Source organism: Thamnophis elegans, chromosome 2, assembly GCF_009769535.1.
Source record: "Thamnophis elegans isolate rThaEle1 chromosome 2, rThaEle1.pri, whole genome shotgun sequence".
Lineage (NCBI taxonomy): Eukaryota > Metazoa > Chordata > Lepidosauria > Squamata > Colubridae > Thamnophis > Thamnophis elegans.
The window spans coordinates 132,380,187-132,403,978 of NC_045542.1; the positions used below are offsets into that span (position 1 = coordinate 132,380,187).

Sequence of the window (23,792 nt, forward strand, 5' to 3'; positions counted from 1 at the left end):
TGACAAATGTATCTTATCTTTTTATGTACACTGAGAGCATATGCACCAAAGTCCAATTAAACTTGACAATAAAGAATTCTATTCTATTCTATTCTACCCTACCCTATCCTATTTCCTCTCTTGTTATCTATCGTTTTGTCTGTCTGTCTGTCTGTCTGTCTATCTATCTATCTATCTATCTATCTATCTATCTATCTATCTATCTATCTATCTATCCTCATTGGATAGAATGATATAACTCAAAAGCTGCTTTGAGTGTTACAAGAAAGATTTCTGGAGAGATGATTAACATTGAATGTTATGCCTCAGTGTCCAAATCATTTGATCATCCATTTGATTGAATTGAAGGGTACTACTTGCTACTTAGTCTCTGCCAGCTATTGGAGGTCAGCTCATGAATATGTAGAAAGGTAAAAAGGTTTATGGGATTGTACTTGAACCTCTGGTTTCCTTCGTGTATTTTTTTGCAATGATATGTAAACCATTTCCTATTGCTGTTTTCTGGAATATTTCCTCAATTCCCCAGTCTAGCAAACAGTCTGGAATTCCACATGCTCTCCCATCTGTCCTGACCCTACTTAACTTCTAAGGTCAGCCAGGTGATGCTACCTGCTGAACTTCCACAAAGTCTGATTCTCTTTATGTTAGGAAGGCACTCACCTGCTTTTTGAAAAATGATCTGGTCTGCCAACAAGATTACTAGCAGGCAAAATCACAAAAGTACAGAAAATCTTTTATGGAGTCTTCGACCATATTGTTTACAGGGCTTTCAAGAAAGCTTAAGACCAAACTGGTTAGCCAATGACTCTCTTTCAGTCATCTATCTTCCCTCATCTGTGCATCCATTAAAAACCATGCAACTGCATTCTACATCACCTGAAATAGCCAAACAGAGTTTGGAGGTAGATCTCTTGGAGATTGTTGAAAGAAACACGTGGAATTCTGAAATGGAGGCCATAAACTAGTTAAACTAGTCATGTCTGATAGTCATTTCTGGCTCTATGGGGCGGTGCTCATATCCATTTCTAAGGTGAAGAGCCAGCACTGTCTGAAGATGTCTCTGTGGTCAGGTGGCTGGCATGACTAAACACCGAAGTGAATGGAGTGCTGTCACCCTAGTTGGTCCCTAGTTTTCAACGTGCTTTCAAACGGTAGGTTGAAAAGAACTGGGACAAGTAATGGGAGCTCACTCCATTATGTAGCGCTAGGGATTCGAACTGCTGAACTGCCAACCTTCTGATCATTAAGCTCAGCGTCTTAGTCACTGAGCCACTAGCCTAGCCCAATAAATGAGCTACAACCGCTCATACTGATTATGTTTAGTAAAATGGCATTATCCTTGGTTTCTTTGCAGCTTTATGTCTTTTCATACTGTATTTTTTAAATTCCTTTTATAGTCCTTGGTGTGGGTGTTCACTAAATGATCTCATGCAACACCCCATTTCCCCTGATCAATTCAGAGAGAAGTGAATCCTTTCCACCAGCCCTCGTTATGAACTGGAAATAACTTGGGCTGTATTTCTGGAATCTAACCCCTCCCCATGCCACCGCAGCCCCCAACATAACTCTTTTGTTCTGTCAATTGAAGGCAAAGTACTCATGTGATGTAATTTAGAATGGAGCTTTCTTTCATTTCATTTTTTTCCCCAAGAAAAGCTTTCAATCTGGAAAATCTTTGGGAACTCTGGGGGAAAAGCTTAGTTCAAAGCGAGAGGGAGTGGGAGGGAGGGAAGGAGAGAGAGATGGGGGGAGAGTGAGGAGAGAGAGAGGGAGAGAGAGAGAGAGAGAGAGAGAGAGGGAGGGAGGGAGGGAGAGAGAGAGAGAGAGAGAGAGAGAGAGAGAGAGAGAGAGAGAGAGAGAGAGAGAGAGAGAGAGAGAGAGAGAGAGAGACTGCACTGACAGCTTCATCCCGGAGAGAGGTGGCTGGGCTGTTGTCTAACAGGTCCTCTGGGCCCTGATGAGGCAGACACAGAGGAAGGAGTCATATTAAGTGAATGTGTGCTGCCAGGGCTCAAGGAGCAATTACCATTATGCTGCACAGTTCGCTCTTCGCTATTGCTATTTCCTTCAATAAAACCCCTGCTCACTTGCCAATTGGAGCTTGTCATCTAACAATATTTCTCATGCACAATACATATAGTAAAATGCCCTTGTGTTTTAAACACATTTGGAGATGTGAACAATAGTGGTTAGACTGACAGCAAAAAAGGGCTTGCTTGGAATATAGATCAGGAACAAAGAAGGGGGGAGAGAGAGGATGATCTTACTCCAAATGGGGATACAGGTCGCACTTTGCCCATACATATATACATAAGCATATATATTTATACTTTCTCTCTCTTACCTTCTCTCACTCAAACATACACATTATATGCGACTTATGTGTAACAGGCCTTATTCTAATTGCTGCCTATCAGAAGTGCAAAGACCTACTGATGTCAATATATGCTTTTAAGCAGAATTGTTGACCATTAAATCCAACCAACATTCAAGTAAGTTTACAGCTAAAAAGTTAGGCTGTGAAACAGGTGGATGTCTATGGAGACTCTCAGTCATCCAGGTTCAGTTGCCTCTTGAAAGAGCACCTTGGGGACAACGGGTGGATGTTGTGCTTTCCTGTTTTGCTTTCTGGAAAATATCTCATCTGAAGTGAAGGTTACATGAAAGTGGCAAGGATTGACCAGTTGGGATGCAATAAAGATGACAAGTAGCTGAAGGCATACTCTTCACTTTTAAATTTTAGATGGTGCCTGTTGTATGTGGCTTTTTAAATGCTGATTGGGGTGTCTTGATGGTTGGTTTTTAAGTCATTGGCTGTTGTTTGCTTGTGCTGCCCTGCTCTTATCATATTGTACTTGATATGCTGGTGGTAAATCAGCACTCTTGTTTTGAATGTGTGTCCTTGTTCAATCTGAGGCTACCAATGAGTTCAGGTCTCCTCATCTGACTGCTCACTTGTGCAATCTGGTGGTGATTGTAGCTCCCTCCCTGTCTGTCCTACATAGTCACAGGGACAATCCACACAGGGATTTGGTAGATTACATTGGAAGTATCTCCCATCTCCAAATGATCTTTACAATGCATAATTTTTCCTTGTACGGTGGACTCTGGGCAATCTGTGATGCCCACTTGCAGATCTTGGAAGCTGCATTCTACAGTTTCCAAAATGTTTTTGATATATGGCAGGATGTGGCATGTTGCTTCTTGTTTCTTCCTTTCTCTCCCCACAATATTGCACAGACTACTTGTGACAAACGATTGTGGGTATCCATTCTACTTGAATTGTTCATGTAGGAACTTGAATTGTTCATGTAGGAACTTGAATTGTTCATGTAGGGGTGGGTTGCTACCAGCATTACTGCCAAAAGTAAAGATGGCACCGCCAACAAGCAAACTGGTTCGGGTGCGTGAGCGACCGAGTTACTACCTACTCGGCCCAACCGGGCCGAACCGGTAGGAACCGACCTCTGGTTGGAACCTGCTTTCCAGCTGTTTGGCTTGCTAGGTATTATAGTGAGTTCTCACCCTGCCATATATTGTTCTGATACAACTCTTTTTGTGTGTGAGAGTGGATGGTTGCTGTTGAAATTCAGAATGCATGGAGGGTTGGTGGCCTTCCACTAGAATGCCCTTTATAAAGCTCGGAAGACTAAATCTCTGCTTCCAGTGTCTGAGCCAAATTAGATCCTGCAGCATTATCCTGGGACATGTATATTCACCTTCCTTCATTTGGAATTCTTGCTCATCGACAGGTAGTTTTTAATCATTTATGGCCACCATTGAACCCAAAATTTCTGTTGTAGAACAGTTCAGTGAGTTTTGCCCATTTTTATGACCTTTTTTGCCATCATTATTAAATTAATGACTGTAGTTGTTAAGTTAGTAACATGAATGTTAAGTGAATCTGGCTTCTTCAGTGACTTTGCTTGTCAGAAGGTCACAAAAGCCGATCACAGGACCCTGGGACCCTGCAACCATCATGCCAGTTGCCAAATGTCCAACTTTTGATCACATGATCATAGGAATATTGCAATGATTGTAAGTGTGAAAAAGAGTTGTGAATCTTTTTTTTTTCAGTGCCGTAGTAACTTCTGATGAATAGTTGTAAGTCAAGATTACCTATAAATACTTGTAACCAAAGCATGTCTGATCCTGAAGACCTACAAAATGAGTATCAGATTTAAAACTGTGCTAAGTATGTTTGGCACACTCTCTAGCTTTCTAGCAAGAAGTCAGCAAAGGCTGCCAGGTTTATCAATCTTGGTATTAGAATTTTCAACTGTTAAAGTAAATAAAAATGTTTCTAACCAAGGCTGGGCTTCAAAAATTTCAGAAATGGGTTCTCTGCCTAGTTTCTGGGAGGGTATGGCCATGGTGGGTGTGGCCTAGCTGGCCTCCTGCATCAAGGAGGGGCATTTTCACCTTCCCCAGGCTCCAGAGGCTTTCCATGAGTCTCTGGGAGGGTTAAAACTGCCTCCCCCCTCCCTCCTCTGAGGCCCACTGGAGCCCAGAAATGGGCCTGTTTCTGGCCTTCTGGAACTTCCAGGAGGCCCATCTTCCCCCTCTCCAAGCCTCCGCCCAGACCCTGCACTTATCTCACATCCAAACAGTGACGTGCGGTGAGTATTATGGTTGGTGAGGCAAGAGTGTGACAGCGGCAAGAAGCAACATCCCCACCTCTTTGTGTCTCGCGTTTATGGTGGACATAAACGCGAGATGCCTGGCCTGTTGGACACAGTGGCAAGAATGTCCCTGCCGCTGCCGCGCTCCACCACCTCGTCCCCCGGCCTCTTCTGACCCCACAGCTGTGTCCAACAGGCCAGGCATCTCGTGTTTATGGCGGACATAAATGTGAGGTGCCTGGCCTGTCGGACACAGCGGAGGGGCGAGGAGGCATCCGGCAAAGAAAGGGGAGAGGAGGAGTGGGAAAGGGAAAGGGTAGCAGGATGGGGCTCCCAGTGGGGGGAGAGGGCTGCCCCCCTCTTCTAAAACAAACTCTCTCTCAAATTGAGAGAGTTTGTTTGAGTGAAGAAAGAAACACACACACACACCAACACACACACAGAGACAAATTACTCACAATAAAAAATTACAAATTAAATTACAATAATTTTGAATTCCCCCCTCCCTCCGTCTGATCCACATACCTTTTCCAGCTGTGGATTTCAACTCTCCTCTTGTCCGCCCGCCATGATGAAAATGTAAAAAATTAAATAAAAAGGCAACTTAGGCACAATTTGCTGCTCTCAGATCAGGAGGCAGAGAACCACATGCCTCCTTTGCATAAGGAATTTTTTACCTTTTAACCCTTGCTTAACTCTGAGCAAGGGTGAAAAATTCCTTATGCAAAGGAGGCACATAGTTCTCTCACCTCCCCCTGCAGTTAGCACTAATAGCAATAGCAATAGCAGTAGACTTATATACCGCTTCATAGGCCTTTCAGGCCTCTCTAAGCGGTTTACAGAGAGTCAGCATATTGCCCCCAACAATCTGGGTCCTCATTTTACCCACCTCGGAAGGATGGAAGGCTGAGTCAACCCTGAGCCGGTGAGATTTGAACCGCTGACCTGCTGATCTAGCAGTAGCCTGCAGTGCTGCATTTAACCACTGCGCCACCTTGGCCCTCTAAGCAGACTCAAAGTCATCCACTGTGACTCTGGAGTCTGGCAGCAACTACCTTAGCCTTTTTCATTTTAATTATTCTTTTCTTTTCCTCATGACACTGGTGAGGCCTTGCTTCCCCTGCCTCCCCTGACTGCATGTCCCTGCATCCAAAACAGGTCGCATGGAGACTCCTGGGATGGGCGTGGTGGGAGGGGAGGTAGGCAGGGCCAGCCAGGGGTGGGATTTGTAGGCTCTCCGAACCGGCCATAATGTTAGCTATGGATTCTCCCAAACCCGGGCGAACCCGTAGCAGCCCACCCCGTTTGTAACATTTGAGGGAGACAGCAGATTCCCTGGCACATGAAACAAGAAAAACCAATGTTTTAAGCTTTGAATTAACAAAGATATTTATAATACAAGCTGTGAGGGTTTTTAAAAAACCCAATAGGTGCTGAATTCAGTTAAATGGAATTACCCAGTAAAAGAAAGGTAATAGTTTATTAAGTGGTTCATCTTACAAACAAATCAAAATAAACAATCTAATTCCAGGGTAAGATAGATAAAAGAAAATACAGTAATACAATACACAGGTGATAAATACAAAGAATCAGCATTCAGGGAAATATGACACCTTACAGGATACCTGTAAAATAATGGGAAGGAATAAGAGCAGTTTGGTTACTTAGAATAGAAATGAGCACCATATCTACCCTCAGCTATAGAAGCAAACTATATAACTTTGGGCCACTTTCTTTCTTATCCTAATCTACCCCATAAAATTATTGTATACTGAAATTAGAAAGGGAAATGCTGCTTTGAATTCCTAGAAAAATAGTCGGATAATAAATCTGACCCATGGATAACGATACCCTATCTATATCTATCAAATCAATAAATATGTACAGGAAAGTAATAACAGTTTGCGATTTCTTCATATAAGGTGTCCCTATAGAATAGTTAAAGATCCAATTTAGGTCTCTGAATGGTCACAGATTTTCTACCTTGAATACACATAATCAGTGTTATTATTGTTAAAAAAAATTAAATAGAATAACAGAGTTGGAAGGGATCTTAGAGGTCTTCTAGTCCAATCCAGGCAGGAAACCCCCACACCACCTCATACAAATGGTTATCCAATCTCTTCTTAAAAACTTCCAGTGTTGGAACATTCACAACCTCTGGAGGCAAGTTGTTCCACTGATTAATTGTTCTAACTGTCAGGAAATTTCTCCTTATTTTTAAGTTGCTTCTCTCCTTGATTAATTTCCATCCATTGCTTGTTGTCCTACCCTCAGGTACTTTGGAGAATAGCTTGACTCCCTCTTCTTTGTGGCAGCCCCTCAGGTATTGGAACACTGCTATCATGTCAGTGGAACAGCTTGCCTCCAGAAGTTGTGAATGTCCCAACACTGGAAGTCTTTAAGAAGATGTTGGATAGCCATTTGTCTGAAATGGTGTAGGGTTTCCTGCCTAGGCAGGGGGTTGGACTAGAAGACCTGCAAGGTTCCTTCCAACTCTGCTATTGTATTGTATTATATGTCTCCCCTAGTCCTTCTTTTCATTACCCTAGACATACCCAGTTCCTGCAACTGTTCTTCATATGTTCAGCCTCCAGTCCCCTAATCATCTTTGTTGCTTTTCTCTGCACTCTTTCTAGAGTCTCCACATCTTTTCTACATGGTGGCAACCAAAACTAAATGTAGTATTCCAAGTGTGGCCTTACCATTATAAAGTGGTATTAAAACTTCACGTGATCTTGATTCTATCCCTCTGTTTATGCAGCCTAGAACTGTGTTGGCTTTTCTGGCAACTGCTACACAGTCCTGGCTCATATTTAAATGGTGGTCCACTAGGATTCCAAGATCCTTCTGACAGTTACTAGTTGATAGTTATTTGTGACTGATATTCTTTTCTTTAAAAAAAAATCATTTCGGATTGTCATTTTTAGCATAATATTGAAATTTTAACCTCTGTTCGCAGCCCAAAGAACTATTGTTTAATCAGGGCAATATGGGTTATACAAATATGGGATGGCGCACACTGCTTCTGCGTTTAGCCCAGGTTTGAATCCCAGAAGGGTATGGTGAGCTGATAAGAGCTAAAATAGCTTGAAATAGATTTATACTAGTCTCCCTTTATTACTTTGTTTGTGAATATAAATTTAACACAAAAATGCCCAAAGAAGAGTTGCTTGTGTGAGATGGGTGGTCATATACATTGAATAAAATAGAATTAATATAAAATACATGTGTGCAACTACAGCTATCCTTGCCTTTCCTTTTTCAAGTACATGCTTTTTAAAAATTCAGATTTTTTTTCCCTGACTGCTCGGGTTTTTCTTTAATAGCTAAAGGTAATTGTAAAGGAAGAAAAAAGGAATATAAACAATATATCGTGACTCTTGACACTCCATTGCTTTCTTAAATGAGAATAATAAAATTTTGCAGATGAACAAAAGAGTGGGAGGAAGCTATCTGATTTACAATGTTTTTGAGATAAAGAACACCATAAAAAAAAAAGAGAGATCAATGTGAATAATAAACCATTGTTAACTGAGTCATGACATTTCTATTCTTAGGGAAAATTTGAAGAGTAGAAATCTGCAAATGAGCACCTTATGCCATTTTCAAAGTGGGAGGAAGATGTGTAATTATAATTTCTGAAGTGGTGAAAGTTTTATTTTAAATTGCAGGGGAAAATAATTGAAAAACATATCGACATATCAATATTACATAAATTGCTTTAATTTTATTAAGCTGGATGTGGGAGCAAATCTTTTCTTCTTTTTCTTCTTCCTGCCATTTCTCTTTCTCCCTCCTTTTACAATTTCTTGTTTTGCATGATGTTCTGGCTACAGAATATCCTCCCCAAAAGCCATTTTTATTACAAAAAGTACAGCAGGAGAACCATAGGAGAGACGAAATGCCTCCAAATGTCAACCCTATCATACATTTATCCTGCTCCTTCCAGTAGTTTGAGACCCATTTAAAAATTTCCTATTTTCAACATGGATTTCACCATTTGTTTCTTGAGGGTCTATCTTTCAATGCCTTTTCCTGACACATTTAATATTTGCAAAATGAACGTCAGTTATTTTAATTAAACAATGAAAAGAAAAACAAGCTTTCTTCCCAAATGTCTAAGTTAACATGGCTTGAGGTCCTTACATTTTCCTTAATCAAAGGGACGAGGAATCACGGATGCAATCGCTGACAAAATAATTTCATCCCATTCAGACTTAAAGTAGCTGTGCAGATTAACAGTCAAGAATGAAAGGAACTGTAAACTGACTTGCAAAGTATGCTGGTCCTCACACTTTGTGGACAGAGTACAGGTAGTCCTTGACTTACAACAGTTCGCTTAGGGCCAACAGCGCAAAAAAACCTGAGCGTTTTTCACACTTATGACCATTGCAGCATCTCCATGGACATGGGATCAAAATTCAGATGGTTGGCTATTGCATCTATGATGGTGGCAGTGTCCCTGGGTCATGTGATCCTCTTTTGCGAACTTCTGATAAGCAAAGTCAATGGGGAAACTGTTCTGACCCCCCTCCGTCTGGTGATTAATGCCGACACAGGCTTAGTAGTTTGCCACTCTTTATTTACAGCAATTACAATCCTGTTGGCTGAAAGCCCATCGCAACTCACAGGAAAGAGTTGGCAGCAACCCAGACTCCAACAAACAATGCAGACTAGAACTTCTCCAGCTTGTTATGAATGGTTTTGTCCTGCAAAAGGGCTCCTCCCTAAGTCTCTTCTTATATACTCTCTTGGGATGAGCCAAGCCACAACCACCTGGGCTTGATTATCTCTTATGAGTCTGTCTCCGTAACTGCTGCCTCCGTTTCTCCGCCCTTTGTTGTTGGTTGTCAGGGACAAATTCCCTTTGATCTTCACCACTGTTCCAGTGCCTGACATCAGGGACAAACTCCCTTTGATCTTCCCTACTGCTCCATACCTCAGGCGCCTCCTGGTGACCAACCAGCCTCGTTGGTCCCTGCTCGGAGTCTGAACCCTGCCCAGGGTCCTCCACATTCTCCATAGGTGACTCATAGGGTTCCTCGCTATCAGAGTCCATCGGCAGCTCCAACAGTTCCTGCTGAGCCACAACAGGAAACCAGATTCACTTTATAACTGTGTTACTAATTTAACAACTGCAGTGATTCACTTAACAAACGCAGCAAGTAAAGTCGTAAATGGGGCAAAACACATTTAACAAATTGCTCACTTTGCAAAATAAATTTTGGGCTCAGCTGTGGCCATAAGTTGAGGACTACCTGTATTTAACTGCACTTTTATGCATAAAAAGAAGCACTCTATCCTTCTACTACTTTTGCAAGGATACCCTAATATAACCCCTCAAGCCACGAACCATCATAAATCACTTGGGACGGCTTTTTTTTTCCTGTTCCAAACCAGAAAAAGAAATGCTGCAAAAAGTGGAAGGAAACAACAACGTTGGAGATAGGCTGCCTTGCTGTTGCCAGTTCTTTAGTTAGCTGAAAATTATTTATTTAATAATTTATTTAATAATTGTTTGATAAATTTAATTACCTGCAAATTATTTATGATATGATATCTAGTTTAATAGAAAGAAGGACTAGAGGAGACATGATAGCAGTGTTCCAATATCTCAGGGGTTGCCACAAAGAAGAGGGAGTCAAACTATTCTCTAAAGCACATGAGGGCAGAACAAGAAACAATGGGTGGAAACTAATCAAGGAGAGAAGCAACTTAGAACTGAGGAGACATTTCCTGACAGTTAGAACAATTAATCAGTGGAACAGCTTGCCTCCAGAAGTTGTAAATGCCCCAACACTGGAAGTCTTTAAGAAGATGTTGGATAGCCATTTGTCTGAACGGTATAAGGTTTCCTGCCTAGGAAGGGGGTTGGACTAGAAGACCCTTCCAACTCTGCTATTGTATTGTATTGTATTGATATATGATATATGACCTATCACTTTGTTGTTTAACACTGAGAGATTATGCACTGGAGACAAATTCCTTGTGTATCTAATTGCATTTGGCCAATAAAGAATTCTATTCCATTCCGTTCTATTCTATTCTATTCTATTCCATTCCATTCCATTCCATTCCACGCCATGCCACACCACACCATACTATACTATACTCTATTTTATTATTTTGACTATGACATATCATACATGGATAAGCAATATATATTAACATTTCACTTAGATTAGTAAAACACAATAAAATATAAATGTTAAAAATATCTATGTTCAAACACAATGTCTAGGTCATCTACGCACTGAACTGCAGCATCATTTATATAAAAAAAGTCAGATAGCAATAGCACTTAGACTTATATACCACTTCACAGTGCTTCACAGCCCTCTCTAAGCGGTTTACAGAATCAGCATATTGGCCCCAACAGTCTGAGTCCTCATTTTACCCACCTCTGAAGGATGGAAGGCTGAGTCAACCTTGAGCCTGGCGAGATTTGAACTGCCAATTGCAGGCAGCCAGCGGTTAGCAGAAGTAGCCTGCAGTACTGCACTCTAACCACTGCGCCACCATGGCTCATACTGGATATGTGCCCTCATCTTATAGCCAGTCATGATGTATTTGCTGCAAAGAGTGCTTTACATAAGGATTCATAGTAGTGCCAAAAAAAAAAAGTGCCTAAGCACTGAATGCACTGCAGCACACCGAATGCAAGCTATGAAAAGGATACCCATATATCAAAGCATCTCATGAACAATCACAGTTTATTACAACTACACAGCATTATCATGGCACACAAACCAAGCCCTTTAAGGCATTGTAAGTAAACCAAAACACTCACTAGCCCAAGGGGGGAAAACTGGAATCATCTACGATATACAGTGGAAGGACTGTAACAATAGCAGTAGACTTATATACCGCTTCATAGGGCTTTCAGCCCTCTCTAAGCGGTTTACAGAGAGTCAGCATATTGCCCCCAACAATCTGGGTCCTCATTTTACCCACCTCGGAAGGATGGAAGGCTGAGTCAACCCTGAGCCAGTGAGATTTGAACCGCTGAACTGCTGATCTAGCAGTAGCCTGCAGTGCTGCATTTAACCACTGCGCCACCTTGGCTCTGTAACAGCCACTAGCACAGACAGGCAGAAGTCTAACAGAGCACTTTCATGAACACCAGCTACAAATCAGAAGGTGTGATTGGAACTTCTTAATCTTACAATACATGAACAGTAAGACTTTTTTGTTATTGGAAAGATACAGATTGACAATGAAAGTTGATAATAAAAAATTAGTTGATTTTGGTGATTAATAAATAGGAATTTTGTAACTCTTAGATTATTTTTGATTGTTATTAAATGTTTACTCGCTAACAATTAATTAACTATAAATAATAATAATAATAATAATCACATACTCAGCTGCTGTAAAAAAAAATCACAGAGACTGATTATAAATTGCGGCACAATTCAGTAGCGCAAATGATCCATTGGAATTTGTGGAAAAATTTTAATATTAAAACAGCAACAAACTGGTGGGAACATCAGCCTGAAAAAGTCACCGAAAATCAGATGGTCAAGATCTTGTGGGATTTCCGTATATAAACGGACAAAATACTGGCGCATAATACACCAGACATCACACTGGTTGAGAAAAACAAGGTTACAATCATAGATATTGCAATACCAGGTGATAGCAGGGTCGCCGAGAAGGAACATGAAAAAATCGCAAAATACCAGGACTTAAAAATTGAAATTCAACGACTATGGCACAAACCAGCAGTGGTAATTCCAGTGGTAATTGGCACACTGGGTGCTATTCCAAAAGCACTGGAATTACATTTAAAACAGTTAAAAATTGACAAAATCACCATCAGTCAAATGCAAAAAGCCGCACTGCTTGGATCTGCACGCATATTACGAAAATACGTTACGACGTCCTAGGTCCCTGGGTGGGGCCCGACTAGTAACCAATGCCAAATCCGGCGAAACAACTGGCCGCTGTGATACAATTGTATAATAATAATAATAATAATAATAATAATAATAATAATAATAATAATAATAAAAATGATAATGGATACAGCATAATAATATATACATGTATTGGCAATTTAGTAAAAGAAATTTCGATATAAATTGTAAATTGTGACGGGAAAAAGATCTATAGATTTTATTAACAAATTTTCATTTAGATCTTGTTATAAAGGTGTAAGGGTTTTTTTTGGTGTGGGGGCTTTGCTGTAACAAAGTAGCATATGGTTTTGACTATCAGGTGCTATTTGTTGTTATGTATCAGGTTACCAGCAATCTGTATATGCTCCCCAAATGTTACCTATGCTTTTGTATTATTATAGATTATTGTTTCATGATTGGCCAAAATCTGCTTGGATATTTTTTTTAAATTTACTGGAAGAGCCAAATGCAAATTTTTCAGTAACATCCCCACTTTATAAGAGACAACATCATTTTAGCTATGTTACATTATTATGACTTGGGGGATTTACACTCATATGGGAATTCTGGGGAAAAAGTTAAAACTATCTGAATCAAGTAATTTTGATTTCTCCCCACCATTCTAGAACATCAGCTAGCAAATAAAGATGACAAATCTATGAAAAGTATTGTTCTCAGCTCAGTATCGGAATTTAGCATCACAGATGTGCCATCCAAAGACACCAGGAGTGACAGAAAACTCTCGGACTCTACTACATCTTCATTATCATCACTCCAGAAATGTGAAACACAATTCAGCTACCTCGAAGATGCTGCATCAGGCCACGAAAGAGACAATAGTGGTACGTTTTGCTGATGAAGCACAATTTCATGAATCTTCTATATAAATCCCCTTTACTTACCCTTGGTTCTGTACATCAAAAAGGAAATGGGGCTTTGTAGATGGATTTGACATTCCATTTTGTGGAGGTTAGACGCTGTATGATTCAGGTTTATATGAAATGGATTTGTGGGTCTGAAGCTGTGAAGCCTCATATGAAAATCTGAAAACCCTAAAAAAAAACCTGTTCATGTTGGAAACTGTAGGCAAGACAGATAGGAAAATGTTGGTATTTTAGTCAAACTTTTGTCTGAATATATGCAATGACACAGTGGTAGGTTTTGGATCCCAGTGCAACTGGCATGGTGCAACGAAGCCGGGCGTCCACCACATGAACGTGCATAGTGCATGTGCACATGCGTGCAGATGTGCATGCATACTTACCACCCACGATGCTCCGCGATGCCTCTGCAATGCTCCAGCTGCTTGGCAGAGCATCGCACAGGTGCTGTATGCTCCATGCGCTGAAGCCCCGAAAACTTCAAATACTGGTAAGGAGCGCGGGTGGGCGGGTGGGCTCTCTGAAGCACTATACCAGAATGGTACCTGGCGCTTCCACCACTGCAATGACAAAATATTCTCACAGCAATGACAGAAATTCAGATTTCAGCATTCTTCTTCTTCTTGACAACTTGCAGAGCTAAATGAGGGAAAATTTATCCCAGACCATTTTTGACATTTTCTCCTTTGCCTAAAATATGAAACTTTGTATGTTAAATGTTATGCAATCTTAGTTTGGAAGCAACCTGTAAGGGTGTTTTTAATGAAAATTGGCTATTTAAAATACAATTTTTACTAGTCATTGAATGGACTGAACTGTAAAAGTCTTCATTTGTAACCTCTCATTGCTTTGCGGAATAATGCAAGCCTATGGTAAAATACAAATTCACTGACTTTTTTGCCCTACAAAATGTGTTTTAAATGCAGACTAACCCTTTGATTCTTAGACAGGAAAGACAGAAAATATTGCAGTATAGCATCTGGCATACTTTTAGCTCAGAGATTAAATCTTTCTGATCTTGCTGTTTATAAATCGTAGTAGAAAGGATTGTTATTGAATAGTTATCACATCCATCACTAAACTGTACTAAATTTGGATTGGTGCAATAAATTACAGTGTTCAGAAACAGCCATTGGGGTCAGATCTATTTTATGGTTTGCAAAATTCCTATTTCCTATGCTACAAATAGTAAAGGGTTTTTATTTATTTGGATTCATTTAAATAGTTTGTGTCTAACAAACTTGAAAAATGTGACTCTGAGAAACTAAAAGATTAAAAGGAAAGCAAGATAACAATAGGTGTAAAAGAATGATGAGGAAATATAAAATATAAAACAGCATGATCAGAGGCCCAAAGGACAACATATTCAAACTGCTAAACAAATTTTCAGATAGGTTATCCAATGTCTTAATCCGGTGGAAGGTGCAGTTAACACACAACAATAACCTGTGGCCAGGAAAGGTGTGTGCTATAATAAAGCATTATGTACAGATCTGCTATGATTTGGTGTGTACAATAGTTAAAGATCCAATTTAGGTCTCTGAAAGGTCACAGATTTTCTACCTTGAATACACATAATCAGTGCTATTATTGTTTTAAAAAATTAAATAGAATAACAGAGTTGGAAGGGATCTTGGAGGTCTTCTAGTCCAATCCAGGCAGGAAACCTCCACACCACCTCATACAAAGGGTTATCTTCTTAAAAACTTCCAGCGTTGGAGCATTCACAACTTCTGGAGGCAAGTTGTTCCACTGATTAATTGTGGCGCAGTGGTTAAATGCAGCACTGCAGGCTACTTCAGCTGACTGCAGTTCTGCAGTTCGGCTGCTCAAATCTCACCGGCTCAGGGTTGACTCAGCCTTCCATCCTTCCGAGGTGGGTAAAATGAGGACCCGGATTGTTGTTGGGGGCAATATGCTGACTCTGTAAAACGCTTAGAGAGGGCTGAAAGCCCTAGGAAGCGATATATAAGTCTGCTATTGCTATTGCTATTGTTCTAACTGTCAGAAAATTTCTCCTTATTTTTAAGTTGCTTCTCTCCTTGATTAGTTTCCATCCATTGCTTCTTGTCCTGCCCTCGGGTGCTTTGGAGAATAGCTCGACTCCCTCTTCTTTGTGGCAGCCCCTCAGATATTGGAACAGTGCTATCATGTCAGTGAACAGCTTGCCTCCAGAAGTTTGGTGTGTACAATCCTTGGAAAGTAGAGAGTCCTCACAATCCTCCAATGACCTCACCCAACAAATTCATGTTGATGAAGAAAAATTAAATCCCCAAAGAATATACTGTAGGGGCGTAAAACTGATTGGCTTTGGAAGAAGAAGGTGAGAAACTACAAGATCAAGATGCCCATTCACGAAAGATAATCCAGAAGAGTACTATGACAGATAGCATTAAAAGCTGCTATCAAAGCACTACCCCCATCTTCACCCTGTCAAAGATCATCTAAACGTGCAATTAACTGCTGCGAATTACCTCCCATAGACCCGTTAGATCGCACAGGGTCGGCCTCCTCCGGGTACCGTCTACCAGCCAATGCCATCTGGCTACCACCCGGGGGAGGGCCTTCTCCGTAGCAGCTCCGGCCCTTTGGAATGAACTCCCTGTGGAGATTCAGACCCTCACCTCTCTCCAGGCCTTCTGGAAAGCAGTCAAAACCTGGCTGTGCCGGCAGGCCTGGGGTTGATGAGTTCCCCTCCCCTCTCGACTTGTATGGCTGTATGACTCTTGTGTAGTTTAATTACGTGTATTGTGTCTGTGTTCCCTTCCCCTTCTTAGTTGTTCACCGCCCTGAGTCCCTCCCGGAGAAGGGCGGCATACAAATAAACTAAACCTGAAACCTGAAACCTAATGCTATATCAGTTCTTTATCCTGGTCTGAGCCCAGGGAAGTTAGAGACAGATGACAATTGCCCAGAATTGTTAAATCCAGAACTGTTTTTTTGATGATGGGATAGACTATCACATACTCCCAGAGTTCCAAATAGCATCCTCCATGAAATAAGAGTCCAAGGCTAGAGATTCCTCAAAGCTCCCATTTATTAGAAGAGCCATGTTGGGCACATCTGTGAAAACCCAAATCTGAAAGCTTCCAGGTTTATCCCCGACCCAGTTGAAAGTTCAAGACTCTGCCCCAGCACCCACATGTCCATTACATGGTCCAATCAGTCACTGTCCCAAAAAAAGATTCCCCTCATTGACACTCAGGTGCCGGGGCAAGCTGACCTTGACTCTCTGAGAAGGAATGCTATTTTTACTACGAAGCTACCATGCTCCATACAACCCCCCCTCCCAATTTCCCACAGGAGAAAATGTTGCAGGCTTGAAAGGCCAATGTAAAGATGGCTTCCAGGCCTGATACATACTATATTTACATGCTGATAGAACCGCGATGGTGAACCTATGGCGCGCCTGCCACAGATGGCACACAGAGCCATTTCTTAGGGCATACAATGTGTTGCCCTGTCAGCTCCAGCGTGCATACGTGCACTAGCCAGCTGATTTTGGGCTTCATTTTCGGCCATTTTTCACCCTCCAGAGTCTTCAAGGAAGCCTCCTGAAGTCTTGGGAAGGTGAAAAACGGCCCAATGTGCAAACCGGAAGTTGGAAAATGGGACATTTCCGGCCTCCAGAGGGCCTCCAGAGGGCCTCCAGAGGGCCTCCGGAGGGCGGGGAAGGCTGTTTTCACCCTCTCCAGGCTTTAGGGATGCCACGTGTGTGTGTGGGAGGGTGTCACTCACCCATGCACAGTGGGTGGGTCGCTTGCACATGTGCAGATGGGTGGGCACATGCATGTGTGTGATAGCGCGTGTGCACACAATTTTGTCACACCTTTAGAAAAAAGTTAGCCATCACTGTGATAGAACCATTTTTCTCTCATTGATCAATACCTCTTTCTGAATCCATCACCAAATTATCTCCTGAGAAGAAGGATCATTCAACAGAGGCATGGAACTAATACTTAGGTCACTGCATTCACAGCCCTGAAGTCCAGTAGAATCAAAGTCTTCCCAGATAATCATGCTAGATCATGCCTCAGTTCCACAGGACCCATGCAGCTGGAGTCCAACTAATATTTCAGGCAATTTTATCTGACAAATGCCTGAAATAGACTTCATAGGAATGTGAATATGTTCCTCAAGAGGGACCGGGTCACCTTGCAGGCCCCTGACTGGCTATAAGTGAAAATGATAAGATTTGTCCTGCTGTCACTGCTGCCTTAATTAGTATTATGGTGGGTATTTTTGCTGAATAATGACTTGAAAAGCTCCCTAGATGTTATGAAAGAAGCAGTCGTGTATTCCAATACCTGAGCATGGATCATTATAAGGGTTATTTTATTGAAAAGATTCACCAATAGAAATAATCTCTCAAATATTCAATTCCAGTTTCTGGAATTATTTAATTTAAACATCAACCAGAGCTAATCGGAACTGGCTTTAATTAAAACACCCTGTAAACTATGTATATAAACAAACAAACAAAGTGTTTGCTTTATTAAACTATGTCTCTAGCCAAAGTAATCCCTTAAGATTACTTTACCTGCTGTCCCTTGAGATTACTTCACACATAATATAAGGAAGGGACATGGTTCATTGCAGTTCCATTAGTGGTCTTAAAAAGAAGAAACAAAGGCATCCAGTTTAAATTCAGGATTTGCCTGCATGTTGAAGGATTCATTGAATCCACCAATATGTTTTACTATACTATTCATTTTGTGATGACACTGGCTGTGAACTGTTAACCCCACATTTAATTAAATACCCTGGTCACTGATTAGTTTTACTTAAAACATTGAATCCCAGATTCAGATGATTCCATTTCCTTAAGTGTGGCCAAATTTTGTCATGTTACAAGATCAGTTTGTTTGATTGGTTTACCTAATTGGGTAATCAATATCAGTTTTTATGTATATAAGGTGCTTTATGTACTGGTCATTGACCACTATAAAAATTCACTCTCTTTCTTATGATATACATATGTATTGATTTACAGAGAAAGCTGGATCTTCTAGAAACGCCTTAAATTTTCAACAAATGCCCTAAACCTATGATTCCTCAAAAAGGATTTTTATAAGAATTTTGTTTAGTTCTTTCTCAATTATTCAATAACTTTCACTTTGAATTAAATTGAAGGTAAAGCTCCATGCAAGCTCATGGAATTGCATTCTTTATTTCGCTGAAACACCCAAGAAAGATGTCTATAGATTGCATTTACAGAAAGACTAGTTGATATTGAATTTCAAATTATTCCTTGTCCGCCTACCCGCAGGATGAATAGAAAGAAAAAATGATGATAAACACAGGAAAAAATCCTATGCAAATCCCATCTTCTTCACTTTGTCAGCCTAGGGTTGCAACTTCGGATAAAATAAATACTAGAAATACCATACTCCCAGAAATAACTACTTGTGATATTTTTCTCCAAAATCAAATAACCTGTAAAATAAGATATCTCAGTGGTATCCATCTATCTATAAGTGGCAGCAATTCTTTCACCATTCTTGTGTACCTGTGTACACATTTTGTGTGGGCACAGGTACACACAAAAACACATTCCACTCCCTCCTTTTAGCAGAAACATTGAAGAAGAGGAAGAGGAAATGGAGACTGGTCAAAGATGGGGGCAGTAGGGGGAAGGATGGGGGAAATTGAAGGCAAACGAAGGAGAGTATTGAGGATGCAAAATTGGATAGAGGTGAATAAAGGGAAGAGGTAACTGAACAGGGAAGAAAAGAGAAAGATGATTAAGTTGCAAAAAAGGTTCAATTCACCAGGCAAACTGAAAAGAGTAGCTAATTTTCAAAGGTATTGATGCACTGAGGCTGTCGTTTGCAGGTTTCATTATTTTGTTTTCAATAGTTTCTTCTATTGCTATCAGCAAATGTAAGAATAAATTTGAGGCAATTATTTGTGGGGAAAATAAATATACTGTAAATATGGAAGAAGTGTTAGGTATGCAACAATGGACAACTTGAAGTCCAGGACTACGTGTAGTTCTCAGATGATGAGGCTCCTCCCAATTATCCCAATTTTTAATGCAAAAATGCAATCTTAATGCAAAAGAACAAGAAAACAAAAGCCAGGAAGTGCAATTGCATTTCCTAAATTAAATATATTTAATTTAGTTAAACTTAAAGCTTTAAATCACTTTCAGTCAAACATTCTGGTCTGTGTAGGAATTCAAATTAAAGTATTCCTATCAGATAACTATTCAGCCTCTACTTGAATGCACAATATGATGGGGCAATTTCCTGTCTTTCTGGGTAATTTATTTTAATTTTGAGTGTTAGAAATATATTTATTGTCCTAGATCTTCTTTATTCTGGACTACTTTAAAGTGTGTTCTCACCAATTTTTGAGAATGGCATATTAATGAAATTTCAGTGGCACCCTCCCACATAAGATGTACATTCTCACATTTAACTATATCTGGAGCGATGAGAAAACGTATATTGACTTTTGTGAACCAAAAACAGTTCCACTTATTCCAACTTTAGGTAGCCACGTGGTTCATGGAAATAACTTTCCAGAACTAAATGAAATATGTGTTAATAAGAAACATGGCAGCAAAAAAGATTTATTTGGATAAATAATGGTTTTGATGAATAATAATGGTCACAAGAAATAAATATTTTGGTTTGGGAAATAATCTAAAACGAATCTATCAAATACACAGGCCAAATAAAAAACAAATGCTTGGTGCAACTTAATGATCCAGTCAGAAGAAGGAATTTAATTCACTTTGCAGAAATGATTCAGGTCACGTCATGAAGATCTATTGATAGAAATCCCTTCAAAAATTGGACTGTTTGAATCAGCAGTTGGGCAGGAGGAACTATGGCACAAAGCAAGAATGGACCAATGGTAAAAAGCAACTGAGGTCAAGAAAATGTAGAGTGAAATCAATCTGACAACAGTCTGTAGAGATTCTCAATCATTCAGGTCATCTCAATCATCCAAGTCTGCAAGGAATATAAATCCTTCCATTCCCCACTATCTGTTCAGAGCTGAAGAAGCTTCTTGGATGAGAAGTGAAACATCTTCAAAAGAAAAACCAAGAAAGTCCAGTTGTCTCTTGAAAAAAGCTCCTTTGGGTCAATTTGACAACATTATTAAATATAGTTCTTCTTGTTATCATTTATCTACTGATGGAGAAGGAAGATCTTTGTTCTTGTTGAAATAAATGTGCTAATAACTTTTTTTGTGAGCAGCCAGACAGGCAGAAGACAGGAAAGAAAGTTTGGATCTGAATTTGTGGCTAATTTATTTCACGTATAAATGCATAGGAATGAATGCTCAGTTGCTAATATTTATTGTTTATTAAACATTTAAGTTGTGGGAGGAGGGAGGAATAAGTGATACATGCAAAGCTTGCAAGAAAGAATTATATCCATTACCATAGTTTCATGGTATGTAGTCTGATGGGGATTTAAAAGCATCTTTAATGTAAGGCACAGTGTATCCACCGGAACATCACTTTCTTATTAAAATGTTGTCTTTTTGTGTGGTCCTTCCTGCAAATAATGGGAAGACCTTAAGAGCAAAATCCATTCTCTGATTAAAATTATGCAGATGCCAACAAGGTTAATAAACTGAGAAGCGTGCATATTATTAAGAAAACAGATCTTACATTTCAAGTTAGAATTGAAAGATGCTTAACTTCAGATTTGATATTCTTCTATCTGAGTGCCAAGGCAGACGGGAGGGGAGAGGGAAAAACTAATAAATATATGTTACCTAAAAGAGGAGAACTTTAATTACACCATGGACTACTGGATAAAATGATTACGTTTTCTACACTGTAAATTTCATACAATTAAATGCAGTAGTGTCACCTTATAACATGTTTCAATTTGATAATTATTTCAGTTCATTTACTCAGGAAAAAATATAAGCATGAATTTACTTAGTATCTCCCAAATCTAGTCATTTTCATTCTCTCAGACTGACTTGGGAGTTATTTGTGCTTGTCTGAACTTAAATAGATCCCTGACAAATTTAGATAAGTATTAAAATTGATAATATTATGGATGATAGCTTACTAATAAAATTAATTCAGCACCGTGCTTCTTAGTGTTATTATCTGATATTATAAAACTTGATTTTAATGTAATATTTGGGATACACAGGGAAGCTTTTGACTGACAGAAAGCTCCTAGGGATGAGCTGGGTTATTGATTTACAATGTGAATAGGTTAAGAAATTTCATCAAAGGGTGTTTATCGATACCAGTGAACCAAATGGTACTTCCCTGTAGTGTGGATAATTAGGAAGGGGGATTCAAGTCTAGGCCAGTGATGACAATAGTAAAATGTCACCAAGGTTAAAATTTCCCCTTTGTGACAATCTATGCAACCAATCACAGAAAACATTTGTTTGCCTTTCAAATTGCTGTCCCATGGCTAAATAAAGGGCACTAACCCTTGAACACCAGTTTGGAATAATGATTACTGCAACAGCCTAGAAAGACTATGAGTTATAGTCTCAGTTTAGGCATGAAAGCCAGCTGGGTGACTTTGGGCCCATCACTCTCTCACCACCCAACCACCTCAATGGGTTGTTGTGGGTTAAATAAGAGGAGGAAGCAATATTAGGTGTGTTCACTGTCTTGGATTATTACCAAAATAATAAAGGCAGGCTATAAATAAGTATGGTGCTGGAGAAGACTCCTGCGAGTCCCTTGAACTGCAAGGCAATCAAACCAGTCAGTCCTAGAGGAGATCAATCCTGATTGCTCTTTAGAAGGCCAGATCCTGAAGATGAAATTCAAGAACTTTGGCCACTTAATGAGAAATAAGGACTCACTGGAGAAAAGCCTATTGCTGGGAACGATTGAGGGCAAAAGAAAAAGGGGACGGCAGAGAATGAGGTGGCTGGATGGAGTCACTCTGAAGCAGTAGGCATGGGCTTAAATGGAACTCCAGAGGATGATAGAGGACAGGAAGGCCTGGAGGAACATTGTCTATGGGATCACGATGGTGTTGGACATGACTTTGCAACTAACAACAATAGCAAAATAATAAGTAAAGGCAAATAATCTCTTTCTCCCTGGGATGTTTGCAAACTTATTAAAAGAGTTAAGATGCAGTTAATATTCTTGGAATCTTCTTCCAGGAGATCCTTTTCCTTACTAGCATTTTTTCCCCAAGTACAGGGTCTGCTTTCTCAGATCAACTGATTACTGATCCATTAATTGCAAAAGAATTGACTGACCAACTGATCATCATGGGCTGAGACAAATTGATTGGCCCAAAGTCCCTGAGATGGCTTTCAAGGCCAAGGCTTTTTAGCCCAATGCCTTAACTACTAACCAAATTGCTCATTCTCATTTAAACAGGAAATAGTTCAACTATCAAGCCTGATTAAAACAAAATAGTCCTCCATTACTTTTTAAAAAGTTTTTATTTAAAAAAAATTAAACAAACATTGATATGTGAACAGTGTAGCACCAGATGCTATACATTCTAATACAAATAAAACTAATAGCATTAGTCACAGTTATTACTTTCAACCAACTTAATATTTCTAATCGTAATACATATTTAGATAAGTTATTCAATTATTCCATGTCTTCTCTTATTATTGCTCTTATTTTATTATATAAAAGTGTATTCACTAATCTTCCCCTTTCTTATTTCTATCTCTTATTCTAGATTTTAATCATGTTACCCTTTGCTCCAAAACATTTTATTTCTATCCTAACTAACTTCTAGTCATATCACCAACCTACAAAAAAAAGAAGAAAGAAGAAAGAGAGGAAAAGCAAATCAAATCAAAACAACACTAAAGACAAGAAATCATCTGTCTATCATCTCTTACCCGCTTCAATACTTTAATTGCTATGCTTTTTTATTTTTGACCTGCCTCCCTTATTCCTCTCTAGGATCTTTATCTGTTTCTACATCTGCTTCTTGGCTGTTCAATCTGAGTATTTTTCCCACCTCTACCCTCCTCCACTGCCAGTTTCCAGGATTTCTGCCCATGCAGAAATCTTGTCTCCATTTCTGATGCAGTACTCACAGATTAGTACTTTTCTTGGAATAAGTATTTAATTTGAGTCTTTTAATTTAACATTCTCTGTGACATCTCCTTTAGCAATTTTTTTAAATTTTTTTTAATGGGATGTTAATCTGTACAGAGCCAAGAAGATATTTTAAGCATAGTAAATGAGAGTTTGGGAATCAGGAGGCCAGCATGTAGGGAGAAATGTTTAAGGCCACATGGTATACTGATCCTGGCCATGATTACCTTATATAGATGCTTAGTACGTACACATTCTTTTCACAATCTTTTTTTCTCTCTATCAATCTAGTTTTTATGGCTGCAATAAATAAGATTCCTCTAGCTAAGAGGGACTTCCTGCTAAGCAGTTGCATTTAATTTGT

The 23,792-nt window shown here is 39.7% G+C and overlaps 1 protein-coding gene across 1 annotated transcript in view; it reads left to right on the forward strand.

Moving 5' to 3' along the window:
* The window catches only part of MDFIC2 (MyoD family inhibitor domain containing 2), a 60,881-nt gene that overhangs the window by 36,679 nt on the left and 410 nt on the right, over positions 1–23,792 (forward strand). Inside the window, 1 exon segment of the mRNA XM_032239111.1 lies at positions 13,153–13,368. Within this exon segment, the coding sequence (XP_032095002.1) occupies positions 13,153–13,368 (216 nt within the window).